General features: G+C 42.8%; 1 protein-coding gene across 3 annotated transcripts in view; it reads left to right on the forward strand.

Annotated features, from left to right (window-relative positions):
* MYOM1 (myomesin 1) overlaps positions 1 to 20,377 on the forward strand; it is a 650,420-nt gene that overhangs the window by 360,093 nt on the left and 269,950 nt on the right. For 2 of the 3 annotated variants that reach the window (XM_069219960.1, XM_069219962.1), the window contains one exon: positions 3,804 to 4,019. In XM_069219960.1, the coding sequence (XP_069076061.1) occupies positions 3,804 to 4,019 (216 nt within the window). Of the gene's footprint in view, positions 1 to 3,803; positions 4,611 to 20,377 lie in introns of those variants that run through there. The other variant, XM_069219961.1, reaches the window with a different exon arrangement.

Here is a 20,377-nt window from a genome sequence, read left to right on the forward strand (position 1 = left end):
TGCATGGTTTAAAGACTGTAGTTTTAGGAGGTGACATTGTTCCCTAGCACAGTGGATTTTATTTAGAGGTTGTAAGAAGCTGACACAGATCTTCAGAAGGTGCTCTTACAAAGGAGCTGGCATCAGCGCACACTGGTGGCACATATATGCATCATTTCATGGGTGGTACGGAGCCAGTGCATAACCACACTGCACCGCCTAGTGGTAAACACGAGCATTGCTATAAATATTTCCAGATCTAGTCTGGCGCCTGGGGAATATTCTAAAGGTTAGGACTCTGTGATTAGAAGTGTCACCAGAACCTAAAAGCTACACAAGTTTATTGGCAAAGGGGCTGGGGCCTCTGCTGCCTGGTTTGTTTGACCTGGGGAATCAGGTTGCATTCTAGGTATAGTCTGAAACAACAGTACTAGGAAGATTTGACACCTGATAGACAGTGCCCCAAGAATGTGCAAAAAAGGCTCTCTTTCTATCGCCTGATGCTAAGAAGGTATTTGATCGTATTGATTGGACACTCTTGCAAATGATTAGTAAAATTCAGCATTGGTCCAGAATTCCAGAAATTGATTTTGGTGAGCACTATGAACTCCACAAGCCTTTAGGAGAGCCATGGTTAATCATCACATTCAATACCAATACATTAGCAGGCCATTTCCATGTCTGCACCCAGGACGTGGAACAACATCCCTATATCCAGCAGAACTGTCCCAATGCTGCTCCAATGTGGAAAAGAGCTGAAGACTCACCTCTTTAAAGAACACTACATCACAATGCATTAAAGGTCCCAAACCCAGCTACCTCTCCTACCACTCATTGACCTTTATGCTTGTCTTGGACCCTGTACAGTGCTCCACTGCTTTTTGGCTAGGTCTCTCACTACTGGTGTTCTCCCTCTCCATAGAATCTCTAGCAGAATCAATATTCTGCAATCTAGAAACTACAGATATAAGGTTAGAAAGTGTGAACAACAACTAATGATGTATGCTGATGATGTCCTTATGACGGTTGGCAACCCAACCTGACCTGTATGTATGCTCCTTAACACATTGCATGATTACAAGGTGGTGTCAGGCTTCAGAGTTATTTTATAGATATTACTTTGATCCCGACGTTTGCTTGCCTGTGTTGAGGGTGCAATTCTGACTAATGATGCACCTTAGTTGAGAGAGAATCAGAACAACTTACAAACATGGCATCTTGGGGGAGGAGGAGGGAGGACTCTCTTGGCAGAGCAGGTTGGCAGCACTAAAGATGATGATACTTCCTAGGGTACTATATTTATTTCAGACAATTTCGCTGTGGATTCATACTCCAATTTTAAAGAAATTTCAGAGAATACTTGATGATTGTATATAGGCTGGAAAAATGCCTAGGATAACTCATCATAATCACCATCTAACCGTAATGGAACCCAGATAAGGGTTGCCTGGGTCACCTTGCTTGTCAGAATACTATCAAACGGTGCATCTCTCCTATTTACTAGAATGGTGCATGCAACTCAGTGTGTGAGAAGCAGTAGGGTCTCATTGATCAGACCACAAATATGGTAGGTAACGTGGAATAATTGGACATTCTGAAGTGTGGAGTAGTTTCTGGTTCTCACTAGTTGGTAGGTCCGCGTCAGCAGTGTGGGACGGGGTGTGTTTGAAATTGGGCCTATCAGCCCATTTAACTCCCTAAATACCAGTTACTGGAAGTCCTGTATTTTAGCCCACCGACAGCCGCACAGTCCTTTATCAAGTGGAATTTGAGGGGATGTACCACAGTGGGGAAACTCCTTGATGCAGATGTTTTAATACCCTCTGACACGCTTAATAGGATCTATGTTTATCTCCCGTAAAACTGAAAGATATTGATACACTGAGGTTTGGCATTTGGCAATGCACCCCTCAGAGAGACCCTTGGGGGCAGATTTAAGAAAAGTGGTGCTGTACCCAGTGCAGCTCCACTTTCCTTGCACCCCTTAGCATCCCCCTACTGCCACCATGTGTGTGCCGTATTTAAAATACAACGCACCATGCGCAGGGTGGGAGGCAGTAGCATCAGAATTTTTTATGCTATTGATGTACTGTTCAGGGTTAGCGCCCCTTACATAGGGGCCCATTGTAACCAATGGTGTGTTCCTTTTTAATGCTTGCTCTGAGCAGGCTTTAAAAATGCCGGAAAAAATGATGCAAAGAAATCTTTCAGATTTTTTGTGTCATTTTTTCGGCCCCCCTACTGGGGAAACACCCCCCTTACATACATTATACCTGGTGCAGGCATAATGTGGCACAAGGGGTTGCAAAGGGATGCAACGCATGCATTGCGCCACTTTGTAAATCTGGTGCAGCATTTTTGCCATAATATCGCCACATTAGCGTCAACAAAATCATGCTAATGTCGCGATATTATGGCGCAAGAGGCTCTTAAAGTTGACCCTTGTCTATGTGCTAGTTATCCAGGTTGAAAAAATGGATACTGGGTAAAGTGGAAGCAGAGCTCTAGAAGTTTCTGTTGCAGGGGTTGACGGACATGAAAACCCCAGGGCAACAATGCTGGGAAAACAAAACTAGGCACATTAGCCCAGAGGAAGAACATCTTCGAGATGGCCTTCTCCACAGCTAGGAAACTGGCTGCACATGAGTCTGTACAGAAACTGGCAATATATTGCTACTATATGCAGGTGAGACTTCGCCAATGGGACGGAGGAATGTCAGAGGAATGTTGAAGGGGTTGCTGTGGAACAAGGACATTAGTGCATATCCTGTGGGACTGTCCACACCTATGGACCTATTGATAGGCAATATTGGATGCAATTGGTGGCATGTTCCAGACTACCATACCCATATTCCCACCTACACCATCCTGGACGTTGGCAAAATCCAGACATTCCCTTTAAATTCAATCAGATGAAAGCAGATGCCACTGGTGCTATGCACTCTGAGACAGACAACAACAGCTAGTTGGAGTAAGAGGGTTACACCTAACACGGAAGACTGGTGTAACTGACAATGGGAAATTCTGGGCAAGGAAAATCTAACCATGGCAATTGAACAATGAGGGTAGTCTGTGAGAAAGAGTAGGCGCCATTCTTAAACACTTCTCAACCAAATTCTTAGAGCTCTCCTGCCCAAGATACTTATAGGCTGTAAACTTTATCACCTCAGACTCATCGCAGATATATAATTCATGATGCAAGAGGGTCTGCCTAGAGGACAACTTCTTACGCTGCACTTTCATAACAAATGTCCGAAGGCAGTGGTAAAAGACAATTATAAGACGAATGATGGATGAAGGGTGTTAGGTGGGGAGAGTTTGGCCTAGTTTGATACCCCTTTTGGTTTTTGTGCTCTAATAAATGCCACCTACCTTTGAATGCAGGCCGGAGGTATTTTTTTGTTTATACTTCCTAACAATACGGAGTGAATCCTAAATGGGGCTCATGGGTGAAGAGGTGACTTGGTGGGCATGTTTGTGTGAGAATACAAGTAACATCAAAGATCCAAGGCCATGTATGGCACAATGCTCTACAAATGCTGCATATATTTGTGATAAATCTAGAGAAGAAATTGTACACCTACAACTCCTGAGAGTTCTTTTCAGTGTATCATTTTCAAGTTTTCATTGACAACGGGAGGGATTTACCTATGTTCAATCACCTTCCATATTTTCATAATCTGAATGGAAATACATCAAATATTTTTTGCGTTTATCTCCAAGCAATGAAGTGCTTGAACAATTTAGAACATTGATGGTCTTGACAAATGAATGACACACACCATATATTATGCTGAGTACTGTTTTGTCTACTCTTTTAACAGTCACTTAATCTCACCTGCAACATCTGGGGCGATCCAGTGCCGGAGGTCGTATGGATGAAGAACGAGAGACCACTGACTGAGGACTCTCACTGCATTGTGAAGTTCGAGTCCGGAAAGTACGCCAGCTTTACCATCACCGCCGTCGCCACCACCGACTCGGGCAAATACTCCATCCGGGTGCAGAACAAGTACGGCACCGAGACAGGGGATTTCACCGTAAGTGTCTTCAACCCGGAGGAAGGGGAGGGAGAGGAAGAGGCTCGGGCTGAGCAGGCCCAAGAAGCAGAAAAGACGACGAAATGAACTTCGTAATGAGGGAAAATTGGGAGAAATACTTGTCCTGTTATTTCTGTGAGTGCACTGTTTGTGGCTTTGAATAGGAAGCGGCCTGTGATCTTTCCACCAGCTTCACCTGTGTCTGTCATCACCTGTCGACCACACCTGAGAAGATCGCGCGCTTTCTTAATGTATCCCAGAAGGCTCTGTTCTGTTCGTTTGTCTTTTACGTCACAGTGACGCTCACGCTTAACACATAAATGGGTGCGAAACAATGTGTGGTGGCGGAGGGATACATTGCTGCCTGAGCAAGCATTTACACTCGGACAACCAATGAAAAATTAATATTTATGGAGTGCAATTTTACTGTACTGTAGATTAACATAACTCGATAGGAACGGAGGTTTAAGGAGCCAGCACGTGCTTTTTGTGATGCATTCACGCACCTGCACGTGACAGCTGGCAAATGATGTACGAACCTGCTCACTGGTCACTAATAAACGGTGCACAATTGTTTCACCTCTACCTCCACTTTGTTTCACTGTGTCGTTATTTTTCACCGCTGATTGCTGTTTATGTTATGCCACCCACCCATTAACACCGTCTTCACCCTGTACCACTCAAAATAACGAAGCGATGTACCACGCACATTCACCCTTACCGCTGAGGCCTGAAGTGATGCCATCCTTTGATTAGTATCATCTGAAAAACATAAACTACACTCTAAAGATTTAGCGGCAGATTTAGTAAATTTTGGGGAAACCAAAGTTCCTGCAGTAGATTGCATCAAAGGGTGAGAGAAAGACAGTGACATCTACTAAGATATGGTGCTCAGTTGTGGTTGGTGAAGTTTGAGAGTGGTGGGACTGGGCTTGGCCCAGGGTGGGGGGAGGAAGAGGTTCACATTGTGGGGGGTGGGGAGCATGGCAATTCTTGGGATGCTAGTCACCATTTCCTGTGCAAATCTTATTTAACATAAATGAGATAAAATGGTGCAGCGTGTTGGCCAATGCTTACACTATATCATAGACACACATGCAAAATGCACTGAATAAAATGAGCAAATTTGTCATGTATTCACACTTTACTGTATAGGCAATGTACACATAAACTGGGAACATAATGCGTATGCACAGTATGCCACACAGACTGTACAAACCATATACATTATACAGGCACGTCATCAAAATACTGTGCATTGATAATATGCACACATTATGTTGTACCCATGCTAAACTCACATGCAGATATACATTATATAGCTTGTTTTTGTGCATGTGGACTAAATAAAACAATATTATGAGCTCTAATAGCATTGCCACAACATATACTCTAAAAAATCCTCTACAAGCTAATACTGCAAACAATAGTGTACAGTTAAAGCATGCATGTCGACTGTTCAGCACTTAGAAAATGCAGCAAGCAGACCTTTTTATTTTAACATGCACATACAACTTATGTCCACAAACTAGTGTGCGGCTCTGCCCACGCAAAAAGCGCACATCCATCCAAGAAGGCGGTGGCAGGATACTGACGTACCCCCGGAGAAAACAAAAGTAAACTATTTTTAAAGTCAAAGAAAATCAACTACACAAATCGAAGCCTTTATAGAAGGCTCATGAATATCCAATCATTCCCACCTCGAAGAAAAAAAAGCATGTTTTCTTTTCAATCGGATATTACTGCAACATCGCAATCAGAGAGATTGAAAACAAAATAGGACAAATACTATTTCACAAATGCAAAATAAAATCCCAAACTTTGCCCCGCCCATTTGCATGCTATCCAATGCACACTGATCGGACTCTGAAGAGCACAGCTTTCAAGCCCAGGCTTTAAGGGTATTAACACATACTGGCTGCAAGCTACACGAAAATAGATAAGTGACATTAACACCTGACCACTTAAAACAACGGCTATTGAAATATATATTAAACACTTTACTAGAAAATTGATGAAAATTCCTGCCTGTGTGACATAGCTATGATTTCTCCAGAAAACCACTACAACTACAGCAAGGGGCCTGAATTCCAGCAGAGAGGCCCTGTATTGAAGAGGCATGGAGTGTTGACCACAACATTCTGGTGGGTAGTATGTGAAAAGCTGGAGTCAGTGGTTAGCAGCTGGCACAGGCAGGCAGTGAAAAGCTGAAACTGGCGGCTATTTTAAGGAACTCATACAAATATTAAGAACTTTATGCCACCCCTGCTCTAAGGCTTTTCCACATTTTTCAGCTAGACTGTAAAGCCAGAAGGAATTGTGGTGCGTATGTTTACAGTGATATAACACTTCTATGTGGAAAATGTTTCCAATATATGTGCCGTCTCTAGCCTCCCATTTTAACTCCACGCCGATTAGAGTGTGCTACAGTGCAATCAATTATTCTGCCTTGTCCCAATTATTTATCCAAGTGATTGCAATTATTTATTTATGTCATTGGTCTCGGGCTCAGTGACCTTACAATTCAACATAGGAACTTGTTGAGTGTCTCTGAAACCCCACATAAATAGTTCAATAAAAATAGCCACTGTCTTCCAAAATTCCTGAAACAGCATAAAAGAGGTAATTATTTTCCAAGCAAGGAAAAGGGCATTCATTTTAACAGGCCCTTCAATATATCCAAATGGGCATACCCCAGCTGACATTTTTGTTGCCTCACCTGGTGACATGGAGGGAAGCTTCAAGCCAGGCGAGTCCGGACTCAGGGATGCTGACTAATTTAAATAAACACACGCACATGCAATGCACAACACCTTGCTCTTTGCTTCACTGTCCGCACGAGTCTGCTTGCTGGCAGTAAATCTAAGGCATACCGGAGCTCAAAAGGCATCCAGCATGAACTGCAGCGTGGGAAGCAGCACCTCGAGTCTGCGCAGTGTGTCAAAGTCCCGCTCACACACTGCGCACATTCGATTTTGTGGCTTCCTGCTCGTAGTCTCTACCCCATCCTTTAGCAACTCGTCGCAGGGTCTGGTACCACCCCACCCTGTGACGAGTTGGAAAAGGTTGTGGTGACAATGGTCTCCTCTCACTGATTGACGTGGAGGCCGAGAACTGCAGGGCTTGAATCTGAAACGCCCAGGGCTAACTCTACCTCCACATCATCAGGGGGTGGAGACTGAACCTTGATGCGGTGTCTTTGCCGAGTTGATGACCTCACAGGCCTCAGGGCTGTGAGATTGTCAGCCCAGCAAAGTTCTCTAGACTTTGTGCCTGCTCAGGAAAGCGTCACTCCACTGTCATCACTGCAACGAGTACGGTCAGTTCGTAGTGTAGAGCAGCCTCAGAAAGATAATTCAACATGTATATACACTGTGTCCACACGTTGTTTTAAGGAAGCAGTTTCAGTTTTGCTTCAATGCATTATTTTTCACAGAGAATGTAAAGGGGACGGAGCCCCGACGCCCTTGAAGAGAAACCGCCACGGATGGTGCTGTTTTCCTCAACTCCAGTGCTGGCACACTAAATAGACTGCCATGAGCCAATGCACACACCCTTGCGTGGTAGTGTGAGGTTGTTTGCATTCTGTCAAGCCCAGGTTATGTACTGGACCCTTACAGTATAAAAACCATGTGCTAATACTTTTCCCACCTTGGATGTGTGCTGTACAGTGCATCAAATGTTGGAAAAATGTGGAGATTTTTTAAAGTAGCTTCTCTCTTAACCCTGAAACGAGAAGGCATAATTTTTTGGTGCAAGTCCCTGTCTACAGATATTAGTAGATAGAGGTTCACATCAAAACCCATGGGTGTTTGCATGGGAATGCCCATGTGCCCCCTATAGTAACCCCCTTGATGCAAAGTAGCGCTTAGTGGTAATTTGTGGTAATATTGTCAATGTTCCAACTTAATCATCACTTGTGTTGGAATGTAAATCCCACCACAACAATGTGCGTGGTTTGAGTCTATTTTGTGACACAAACCGAAGCAAAGTGCTTGTAAATCTGAGCCTTATCTGACAAATAGTATTTTCTTTCAATGTGTCATTATTTAAATGTTTCAATAAGTATTGGTGTTTACATTATACAAACCTAGTTGACAATCAATGGAACGTTATACGTAAGAGTAGGAGATGATTCAATCTCATTTCCAAAAGAAGAATGCAGAAACGGGAGTGGGGATTGTGGATGTGCAACATGGCTGGTACCAATGAGCGGGAGGAGCTGCATCCATTAATGATGGTGGATGAGGTACCCAATGAAGCAGTAAGTGTTCATTTCTTGTCTGAAGTGCAGGAGGAACAGAGATAGCTGTTTAAGTGATGATCTGGTATTCTAGATGCAAGCTGTTTTTATTGCGTTCTCCTTTTTGCCACTGCTTGACTTCAAGCCAGTGACCTCTTGGTTTGGTTTCATGTGTTTTGGAAGCTTTTGAGCGATTGAGTTTTTCTACCATGCAAGGCATTTGTTGTTACAGCTTTCAATGTGATTAAAAGTGTTCAAGATGATACAGTCTTGCAGTGTAGATTGCTTATGGGGGAAGTGACTCATGAATAACCAGCTTTAAAAACCTGCCTTCTCTGATGTACATGGGTACATGCCTTTTTACCTGTAACTCTGCAATAGCTACTCATTAACCCTCTCGCCAACATCTAGACAGCCTCCCAAAATTGATATTTTTTTACATGGGGTATATCAGGAATCTTTGTGGTAGGCACACAGTCCTCCTTGCAAACATTTCACATGAAAGTTCCCCAGATTAAGGACAGGCCATATTTACTGTGTTTTTTCTTCCCACATACCTATATTTGATACTCTCACTTCAGGTTCGTAAAGCTTGAGAAGATGGTCTCTGCACTCTCTGATGACTTGCAGTGTGAAGGAAGCCTCCCTTCTGATTGGATCCTAGCTTTGCATCAGATCTGCATCCAATAAATTGTAATAGCCTTGAATTAATTTTTACGAATCATCTGAGAAGGGTGATTCTCCAGGAGGTGTAGGACCTCACAGAAGCTGTGCTGCTGTACTTTTTATTGTAAAGAAGGACTTGGACAACGAAGAAGGAGAGGTACTGCCCTGGCCTCTCAATGATGACTCATAGTTCCATAAATGTGGCAGTTTCAGCTCAGGCAGTAAACGGATCTTTATACACAAAGTGGTATCAGTCATAGAAACAGGTGTCATAGAATTATGGAGATACAAGATGACTGATTGACTCTAAGCCACCAGAGACTTCTGAGAAGTTTGAACCTTCCATCCCTTCAGGCTTGTCGATCACACTGGTCACACCAGTACCGAGTTGGAAGAAATAATTGCTGGTATGAACATTCTACTGTGTTCTTTTCTGGCAAAAGAGGTCAGCCAGGCCTTGTTTCCTATTCGGTCAAATATAATTGATGGTTTGATTTTGGAAGGTAAACTCCCAACTTGCTTGGAGCAATCATTTACTCAAATAGCCTACCTAAATCACACCGACCCTGTAAGTTAAAGACCTTTAACAAAAACTCTTGAAAATGTGCACCAGGCAAATAACCCACATCTGGAAGAGAATGGTCTGGTGTGAGAGAGGCAATCAGCCCACACCAAAGTCCTCAGAAAGAAAGGATGGATATGAGAGAGTGGAAACTTTTAAATCATTAATCAGGGGAAAGCATCGCTTTTAGTCATGTAGTCATTTAATCATTGATTATTGTATCCAATTCAATCACTTATATCGTGTAGGGGTCTCTCTCCTCCCTCGGGTGTTTTGAACCTCTGAACATCTCTAAAACTTATGAATGGAAAATCAGCACCTGCTGTTGACTCGATGTTTGGAGTACCCCAAGATGTTCTCTTTCTGCATGCTATGTTACCTCTGTATGAAGCCTTCTCACGATCTTTTGGCTGCATAGGGGTATGGGTTTGCAGATATGCTGAGGATACCCAGTTGAGGCATCCTATTAGTAGAAGATTTGAGTCCTATTCCAGCACCATATCCAATCTGCTGGAGGTGATCCAGAAATGGATGCATGAGAACTGGCTAGCTTTTAATACTAATAAAACTGAGCTGCTGCTGTTGAGCCCAAATGTTACTATTAGCAAATTGTGTGCGCCTCATAACTTCTGGAGAATAGGTGATGTTAAGAGCCATCCTCAAGGTTACAACTCTTGGGCCCAAATTCAATAGCTTTCTTGGCAAGCCACCAAGTTACATGTTCTCTAAACTCCAACCTTTCTCCTCAAAAGAAGAGCTAACTATAGTTACAAGACAATCAGGACTTGCCTATTGAAACTCTGTTTTAGTAGGTACTTCCATAAAGATTTTAGCTCTCCTACAAAAATTACTGAATTTTGCAGCTTGTCATTGCTTCAAGAGAAGTGTTAGCATATTACTCCAGTGCATTTTAAGCTCCACTCATTTCAAATAGTGAAGCGAGTTCCTTTTCATACTGTTCCTATGTTTGTGTCAACCATTTCATTTTTGGGTGTAGGGTTTGTAGGGTTTGGCACAGGTCAACTAAGTTTTCTTGATTGGACCCCAGACAGGGGATGACCTGAGGGATCCAAAGTCTGTCAAGATATTTTTCATACCACCTGTTGGAAATGGTCCTCTCTTCAGGGCCATCCCCAAACTTTTTGTGTTCCTCCTCCTTTTTTCACTGGAATTTTGCTTTTGTTGGCCTCTGTGCACTTTACCACTGCTAACCAGTGTTAAAGTGCTTGTGCTCACTCCCTAAACATGGTTTGATTGGCATATACCTGATTGGCATATTTAATTTACTTGTAAGTCCCTTATAGAGTGGTAATTAAGTGCTACCAGTGGGCTTGCAACACTTATTGTGCCACCCACTTAAGTAGCACCTTAATCATGTCCCAGGTCTGCCATTGCAGCTTGAATGCAGTGTCCCATTGCCATGTCAACTTGACATTTAAAACCCATTGCCAAGCCTTAAACTCCCCTTTTGTTACATATAAATCACTCCTAAGGTAGGCCCTAGGTAGCCCATAGGGCAGTGTGCTGTGTAATTAAAAGGTGGGGCATGCACTTCTAAGTTTTACACGTCCAGGTAATGAAACACTCCCAAGTTCGTTTTTCCACTACTGTGAGGCCTTATTGCATTATAGAAGTTGTAATTTCTAAATGAAAGAAGGTGGATGTGTCATGTTTGGTGCCTTTGGAATTGTAATGTTAAACCATCTTTATTGATAAAGATGATTATATCATTACAATTTTGAAAATGCTACTTTTAGAAAATTAGCATTTTCCTGCCCTCAGCGCTTTGTGCCTGTGTCTTAGGTCACTGGGTGTAACTGACAGTTCGGACTTAGTGAATTCATCCGTGACAGTCACATAATGGTGGGATTAGCTGATCCTCGATGGGCCATCAACTGGCCTTTTTGGGGGTTGGGGACAGAGCTAAGCACAGCTCCACTGGCACCTGAAAGGCTGTGCCCTGTCACCTCACAGTAGTCCTAACAACTCTGTATTGTCACTGCAGCCAGCTTTGAACCAGGGCAAGGGGGGCAAGAAACTCCCAGAACTTCTAAGATTTTTTCCAGAAACTTCTTCCACTTTTTTGGGAGCAGGGAACAAGGGTATAAATATAGGGTTTTCAGAACCACTCTCCAGTTCACTACTGGACCTGCGGAAAGACTCTCAGAGGACCTGCCTGCTGCTGTGACCTGCAGTGCACTCTGTCACAATGCTGCTGTATTGGGAAGAACTGCTTTACTACTTGGAGCCTGCCTTGAACCCTCAGAGACCAGCCATACTATTGATCCCTGCATTTACACCTGCACCCAGGACTTCCAGAAGTGACGCCAAGGGTTAGTTTGCTGGCCCCGTGTTCACAGGAAGAGGGACCTAACAGGCTCCCACCAACTTGAACACACAGCTGAACCCAGCCTGCGTGAGTCCTGGACCCACAAGAGGTCTCAATACACTCCTGGACCTTTGGTTGTGGGGTTAAAGGTGGCTAGATATATGTGGTTGGCACTTTTATCTTTTCGGCACCATTTTGAACCTTAAACTTTGAAATTTCATAACTGTGGTTGAACTAATTGTAATGTTGTTGGTTTGTTGTTAAATAATTTATTTAAATGTACTCTATTTTACTAATTTTGTTTTGGATTTTTTTGGTGTTGTGCTTTCACCTTAATACTATTTGTGTGCTGCATAAATACGTTACACATTGCCTCCAAGTTAAGCCTGACTGCTTTTTGTGCCCAGCTACCCAGGGTTAAGCAGAGGTTAACTTAGTGATGTTTGTGGGGCACCCTGCAAGGGATTGTGGCTGTTGCTTGATCAGGGCTCACACCCTGGTCAACCAACAACCCAGTTTCTAACACCACCACATAGGAGAAATTGCCTGAGACAACTGAGGTGTGGTTACTCTGAGTTGTAGAATAATATTTGGCATCATGTTTCAGCCATAGAAGGCAAAAGTACCATCTGGTCTCTTTTGGAGAGTCTACCTTCAACTATTTTACCTGTTGCTTTTGTAAATAAAGCTCTACATGCTTTTGCAGTATGGCTCTTACGGGGCAGTGACCAATATTGAGTATTTTACTTTGTGTAGTAGTATACATGAGTTTCATTATCTTCCAAAGAAATCTTGACTTATTGACCAGTATACCCATGCAAAGTGATGATCCAAATAGAAATACTTGGCATCTAATAAGCATCGCTTTGATAGCCTGGACATTTGACATTAATGGTAAGTGACAAAATACCACCCAGTAACTACTATCAACTGCCCCAGAAATGATAGAAAAGGCATGCCTGGAAGTTAAGTGGATACAGGATGCAGTTTTCAGGAGGCACATTTATACCATTGAATAAAGCCAAGATTTTGTTTACCAACAACAAGACAGTTGATAACAACTAGATGAGTTGAAATGGGAAACTCTGAACTTTGAGGAGTGAAGAACTTCTGGAAGGATAAGGGAGCTTGAATATGCACAGGAGGTCCGCTAGTGTATGTCATGAGATGGTAGGCAGAACAGCTCGTCTATGATGCTGCAGATCATGGCTACATAACTCTCACTGAGCCAGCCTCCTGTGAAGATGTGCCTGACCCTTTATTTCTTATACATTCTCTTATGCTCCTACTCAAGTGGTAGTATGGTTTACTCCTCCTAACTCTGCAGAGATTGAGGTTAAGGAATTTAGGAAGAAGATGCTGAAGGAGAAAACCTAAAAGTGGAAACATTTTTAAATAGAGAAGTTCCAAATAGAGAAATTAGACAAGGAGAGGGAGCAGGAGGAGCAGAATAGGAAAAACAAAGTGGAAAAAGAAAACAAGAGAGAATATGCTTTGGTGCTCCTGGTGCTCCGCAAGTACAGATATAAGCTGAGGATCTCCACCAGACTTTACCTCTCAAAGAAACGTTTACGGAGCTACATTTTTGGAAAATTGCTTTTATGGCTTGGTATACTTGGGTTGCAGTGCAAGATACATTATCTTACTGAATAGGAGTAGGCAGCAGCTCGGCTGAGCAGATCACCTGTTAGCGAAACTGCCCAGTGTCATATAAAATTTAAGCAAGCTCAAACGTGCAGAACGGTTCACGGAAGACATATTTGCCTTGTATTCAAAAGATTTTGAGTGGCTGAACCAAGGGGAAGTGACACCATACCAAGAGTTGTTTAAATGACTATTGGTGAAGCAAATTTTGGATGCATCTCCTTTGCTGCAGCAGCATTTGGCTGAGTCATGTGAGGCTGCGCTGGGAACATCTGCAGAGGATGCTGGCAAGTGGTTAGCCAGTGGATTGGGATAAAACTTCTCTCAGCAAATAAAGCCTAATGGGAACCAGAAATATGCCCAGAATAAGATGAATAACCACAGCAATTCTCAAGCATCCATCAGGGGAAAAGAAATGTGGTGTGGGTCCTTTTTCACAGGCCAGAAGACCAATAGGATTACTGAGACCATCCAGACGAAACTCCGAGATGGTTGGTACAATCATTGTAATCACGACCATGCAGTGGTAAACCACACCAGGATGACATTTATTCCTCAGGTTTCCATCTTCCTGATTCATATTTGATAAGAATGCACAGGCATATTCTCTGATGTAGCGTTTTTTCCCGTGAATTTCTAGGCGGTGAACGGATGCCTATTGCTAACAATTCCATCCATTAACTACCTTCAAAAGGTTTATGTGAGTAGAACGTGTTACTAACCTCAGTGATTCTGAGATAGTACAACAATGGTGTATCAGAGAGATACATTTTGTGCCATACCAGGGATTTTCACCAAATGTTGAGCTCGCCCCTCCTCCAAAAATAAAATATTTTTATTTTGGTTCCTCTTCCCAATTTGTGGTGATGGGATTAAATGGTGAGAGTACTCAAGGTGTTGTAAGGGAGGAATCTCATGAACTCCCCCGATCAATTCCTTCTTGTTGAGGCAGGATGATAAGTGCCACCTTCACCAGACGTCACACTACTGTCTTCCAGAATGTTTGAACTGGCAATAGAATGTAGTAGGTAAAGTACCAAAAATGTAGATGCTGTGAACATAATGCTCTAGAAACTCTTCCAAAAATAAACAGGAAAAAAACAGTGCAGCAAGCTACTAGAATACAGCAAATATCAATATCATAAACAAACATCAAGAAGAAAACCAAATTAATCAATAGGCTGAGACAGAAAAGGGCATCGGCATGGTGAAAATGTATCCTCAAAAATAGCCAAACGAAGACAAAAAAATGAACACTGACCTTTGAATAGCCAATAGTGCTGATTATTTCCTTGGTGACCCAGAAATTCCTCTCTGCCATTTTGGATTAGTAATGCCTGAATCAAAACAGTAATACCTGCAGTTTGTCTTTAGGATGTGCAATGAGACCCTCCAACCTGTAGGGAACCCCCTAGAATAAAAGTTCTTACTTAACCTCCATCTTCTAATACCCGAATCCAAAAGTATGGCGACAATTCCTGTTGCCTCTTTCTGGTAAATGGGGTTGAGGCATGGGTTAGAGCAAAAAAGCTGGAAAACTGTAGTCAGGGACCTCATGTCTGCCTTTTCCAGCTGCAGCGGGGGTAGGTACATAGCTGCAAACACAGGAAGCAGCGAACCCTTGTGATCCATGGCACACCATAACGGGATCCGTGGATGTTTTTGATTGTTGAAATAATGCCTGAAACAGCCGCAGAAGCGGCCTGGTGCACAGGCAGCGAAGAAACCTAGATCATGCCTGCGAGCTCTCTGAAATAGTGTGACATTCTGAAGCACCTGCAGTGCAGGATTGGACCTTTCCTTTCTTTCCATTCTTTATTTACATTCTATTTATTATTCTCTTGTCCTTGTCCTCTCTGTCTCCCGTCCACATTCTTCATGTTCCCTTATCCCGCATAGCCCCATCGGATGGCAAGGCACCCCTTTTCGATCACTCCATATATCTCCTGTCACTGGTACCCATCACTGAATATCTTTCCCATCACTGTCCACCTCTTCTGTCACTGTTCATCACTCCCCTCGCTGTCCAGCTTTCTACTCACAGTCCCTCTCCCCTCACTATCTCTCCTCTCACACATCAACCATCCTACCACATCAAGGCAAACGTTTTTGGTGCCCTATGCTATCAAGAACTCTACATGTATTACCCACTTTCAGCTAATTAGATCCATCACAAGACTAAACAGTAATTCATTATTTAATAAACTTTCAGAAATTGAGAAAGCAAAACAAGTCGAAAGCTCACACTGCCTGGTGTCGGCCAGCCAAATAGTACCAAAGGAAAGCTTGTACAAGCATTATTGAAGACAATTCTTTGTGTACCTGGATCTAGATGTTTTGTCTTTCAACAACCATAGTCTTTGTGGAAATCAATGGCTTGCCTTCCTGCTCTTCCTTTTGTAAGAAATACACCTGATGGATGTCTTGGTATATGTTTAGTAGGCTGGTGCATAGTAATAAAATAAAACACACTTTGGAGTTGAAATTATAACTTTAATAATTTCTGGATATTCGTAATCACAAATAAATCCCCTTTCACTATTGCCATTCTTGCTGCATTAGTAAAAATCAAAGCTCTGCCGTAGGGATTTTCACCAATGCACCGGGCAAAATCTGATAGCTTTATCCTTATTTATCTGTCCCTACCTTGTACCTCCTCACCTCTTTTTATGTGTCCACATCTTTGGATAGATAGTGACCTCCAATTCTGATTAGTAAAAGAAATATGAAGGGGTAGCAGCAGAAGGACAGAAAGGTAATGAGAAAGGCTTAGCGAGAAAGTGAAGCAGAGGGAGATGGAAGGTAATACATAAATACGCGAGGTATGGAGAGACAAAAGGTAAAAAGAGACATGTGTGGGCACCAGAAACTAAGAGCAGTAGAAACACAAAGAGGTAGGTCGTGAAAGAGTGATACAGTGAAGAGAATGAAGCTAAAGAGAGAGAGAGAGAAGAAATTGTAGGGAGAGGAGTGAGTACACAAAGGGTTTGGATAGAGAAAGAGGTGATATAAATAGAGGAGTCAGAGTCTGGGCCAGAGAGGTGGAGGTAGGCAGGCCAAGAGGTGAGGTAGTTAGAGAAGTATAGCGGGGTGTAAGGCAGAGAGCCAGAATGACAGGTGAGGTATAGAAAGACAGATCAGGTAAAGAGAATGGTGCTCCGCCGAGAAAGGTAGAGTAAGAAGGGAGAAGGCGAGAAAGGGAGATGAATTATACTAAGAACAGAAGTGAAAAGGGAGATGAGGTAGGCAAATAAGTGATACAGATACAGGGGCAGAGAGAGTGCAAAATAAAGACAAAGTGTTCAGAAAGAGAGGGATGAGGTATCACTATATAAATAGAGAGATAGACAAAGGTGAGGTATAGAGGTTGGCTTAAATGCAAGCAGTACACAGAGAGATGAGAGAAAGAGAAAAAGACAGAGAGAAGGCGAAAAAGAAGGGGTAATGAATGACTGGAAAAAAGGTAGAGCAAGTGAGAGGTAGAAAGAGCAAGGTAGTGAAAGAAGTGAAGTAGGGAACAGAGATAAAGAAAGGGGACATGGAAAGAAAGGAAGCAAATGAATGGTGAGATAAAGTGAGAGGAGAAGCGGAGTGAGGGGGTGGGGTGGGGAAGAGAAAATTGAGGTAGTAAGATGTCAACTAGGAAGGCAAACAAGGAAGAGTAGAGAGAGATGAGAACTCAAGTGGCGAGGTAGGGAGACGGCTGAAAGAGCTGGAGCGGGTGAAGCATCAGGAGGCTGAAAGACAGAGATATGGTAAACATAGAGATGAGGGTTACTGAGAGGAGAAGTAAATGAGAGAGACAGGAGAAATGGAAAAAGTTGTGGGATGCAGACAGAGGGGGGTGGGAGACAGATGGATGAGGTAGAGAGAGGTATAGATATGGAGGTATGCACAGATAGTAAAGAGATATTAAGTCATGACAGGGAGTAGAGCCAGGTGTGATAGAGAAAGGTATATTTGAGAGAGGAGAGGTAGAGAGGTGTGGAATGGGCAGTTGAGGTAGAGAGATGTGAGATAGAGATGGAGAAGAGAGAGAATATATATAGGTATGTACCAAGGGATTAAAGGGGGGGGGTGTTAAAGTAATGAGCGAAGCACAAGAGGGAAAGATTGGTGAGGCAGAGAAAGGTGAGGTAGAGGGTGGAATAGAAGTTAGTGGTATACAGGTAGCCAGAGAGGTGCTGAAAGATAAAGGGAGTTTTGTGACTAGTGAGGTAGAGAATTATGCACAACAAGATGAGTGGTAAAGCGAGACAGAGGTGAAGTAGAGAAAGGAGATAGAAAGAAGTGAAAGGAAGAGAGAGTAACAAGGTAGAGGGAGCTTGTTGGATTTTGCCCTCTCTTCAGGATCACCCCCAAACGGTTTTGCTTTCTCCTCATCTGTTTTCTGAACCCATTTTTTGTTGGCTTTTAGGACTCTGTGCAGTTTAGCAATTCTAACCTTTGCTAAAGTGCTTGTGCTCTCTCCTTTAAACATGATAACATTTGCTTACACCCAACTGGCATGTTTAATTTACTTATAAGTTCCTAGTAAAGTGGTACTACACATCTCACGTCCGCCCTTGCAGCCTGTGTGCAGTTCTAAACTAAAGTTTTGACCTGGCAGAATAAACCTTTTCTCAAGCCTAAACCTACATTTTTAATAGACATAAATAACCCCTAGGGTAGGTCCTAACTAGCACGTAGGGCAGGATGCATTGCATTTAAAAGGTTAAACATATACTTTTAAGTTTTACATGTTCCAGTAGTGAAAAACTCTCAAATTCATTTTTCATTACTACAAGGCCTACTTTTCCCACAGAATAACATTGGGTTACTTTATTACATTTAAGAAGTGATAACTTTTTATTGGGAACAGGTAAGAATGTCATGTTTACAGTCAATTTAATTGTAATTTAAAAACTTCTTTAATGGTAAAGTTAGATTGTAAGTCACAATTCTGAAAATGTCACTTTCAGAAAGTTAGCATTTTTTTGTCCTATTTGGTGCCTGCAGCCTGTGTCCTCGGTCGCATGAATAGGTATAGTTAGTTGTTGGCCTTTGCTTATTCCTCGGAGACAGTGTCACAAAGGAGGACTGGGTGTTGCTAGGATGGGCCATCATGTCAAGGTGTGTGGGGGGCGAAGCTGTCACCTGTCACACTTTCACTTAAATAGGGGCTGCTTCTTGCACAGACAAAGAACTTCACACTAGCCTTTTGCATCATTGGACCAGGGTACGAAGGAAGGAAATTCCAGAACCATCTGTAGAGGTAAAGCACCAGACATTTCTTCCACTTCAAAGCTGGCACCAGGTATACAAATAGGACCCTTAAAGCCACTAGTAAGTATACTCCTGAACTTGTGGATACTACAGAAGAAAGTCTGCCCTGCTGGGGCATAAGGTGCAATTGTCCGCAGGCGAAGCCTGCGTTCCATTGCGGTTGGCAAGAACTTGTGACTTTGTCCAGCATGACCAAATAGTCTCCAGTGGCACTTTGCGTCTTTTACCGCCACTTTTACCTAAACCTTTAAAATTTAATATCTCCAGTTTTATGACTTGAATTTTTGTTGATTTGGTTTCAAATTGTTTATTAAATCATAATCTTTTTTTCTAAATTGATTTGTGATTTTTCTTGTGCTGTGTTTTCAGTTCATTGCTGTTGGTGTACTGCATAAATAGTTTATATTGCTTCTAAGATAAGCCTTACTGCTTTTGGCCAAGACAGAGGGTTAATCATAGATTAATTTAGTGACTTTAGTGATTCACCTGCCACGATTGTGTTTGTTGCTTGAGAAGGTTTCCCCTCCCTCAACCAATAACATTATTTCTCACAGAGGTGAACTGAACAGTAGGATGGAAGAAGACAGAGAAGCAGAAAGAGGTGAGGTCTGGAAGGGAGAGAGATGATAGTGCAAGAGATAGGTGATGAAGGTTTACATAGAACCTGATCTTGTGATGCTGAGTGTGCCCATTTCTTGATTCGCACAAAAAAGCCTTTACCACTGAGCTTAAACCTCTTAGAGCTAAAAGCAATCCTTACAAGCGCTGGTGTTTGCTTTACACCCTTCTTGGATTGCTTTCATCAGAGCGCTGAGTGGTCTGAAATGACTGTTCTCATATATAATCTGGCCTGTATTTTCCATGGCTCCACAGAGCCAGAACAGAAAACCAAATCCTAGCAATTATCAGCTTTACAAGACAACATGATCCGCTCTGCCTTTATATCACCCTCCTTGGCTGGCACAGAAAATGGGCACAAAAAGGGATTAATTTAGCACATTCCCCTATGTCCTGATTTACTCAGGCAGTGAGGGAGGTGTTTTCTCAGAAACGTAATTTGCCAGTTTTCGGGGGATTGTTCTGGTATGTGCGAGACAAAGGGACTGCCAGGATGACTCACATAAGTATGTCTTTAATTCTTGAGCGCAGCATCACAAGCTTTGTAGCACTGTGCAATTAGCATAACAACACAATAACAGAGAGAAATTGAGTAATTTACATAAACCCCTGCAGTAGCAAAAAGAACCCTGTGCAATAGAGGGGTTTAAAAGAAGTGTTCATGTGGAGAAGTAAAGGCACAGCTTAGGAATTGTCCCAAAAGGCCTGTGACCCTGTAAAGGTGGGTAGGGCTGAGTCAGAGCCAGTCAGCGTGAGCCTGGCCAAGAGGCAGCAGACACATGAGTCATCCTGCCCGGGCCCTACTGGACTTCCAGAAGCGCAGTTTTATGGACAGGTCTGTTGATGAAAGGCGACTCGAGGCAGAGGTACCCATTCAAATGATGGGCATAGCCGCAGCGATGTTTACAAGGACTTAAAGAATAGACGCTGAAAAAATGAGACAGCGGACGAGTTTTACAAGAGAACACAATAAAGGGCAATAATAAGGTCCGCGAGACACAGGTAAAGAAGAGGAGGGCGGGCAGGAAGTA

This window comes from Pleurodeles waltl, chromosome 2_2 (genome assembly GCF_031143425.1).
Source record: "Pleurodeles waltl isolate 20211129_DDA chromosome 2_2, aPleWal1.hap1.20221129, whole genome shotgun sequence".
Lineage (NCBI taxonomy): Eukaryota > Metazoa > Chordata > Amphibia > Caudata > Salamandridae > Pleurodeles > Pleurodeles waltl.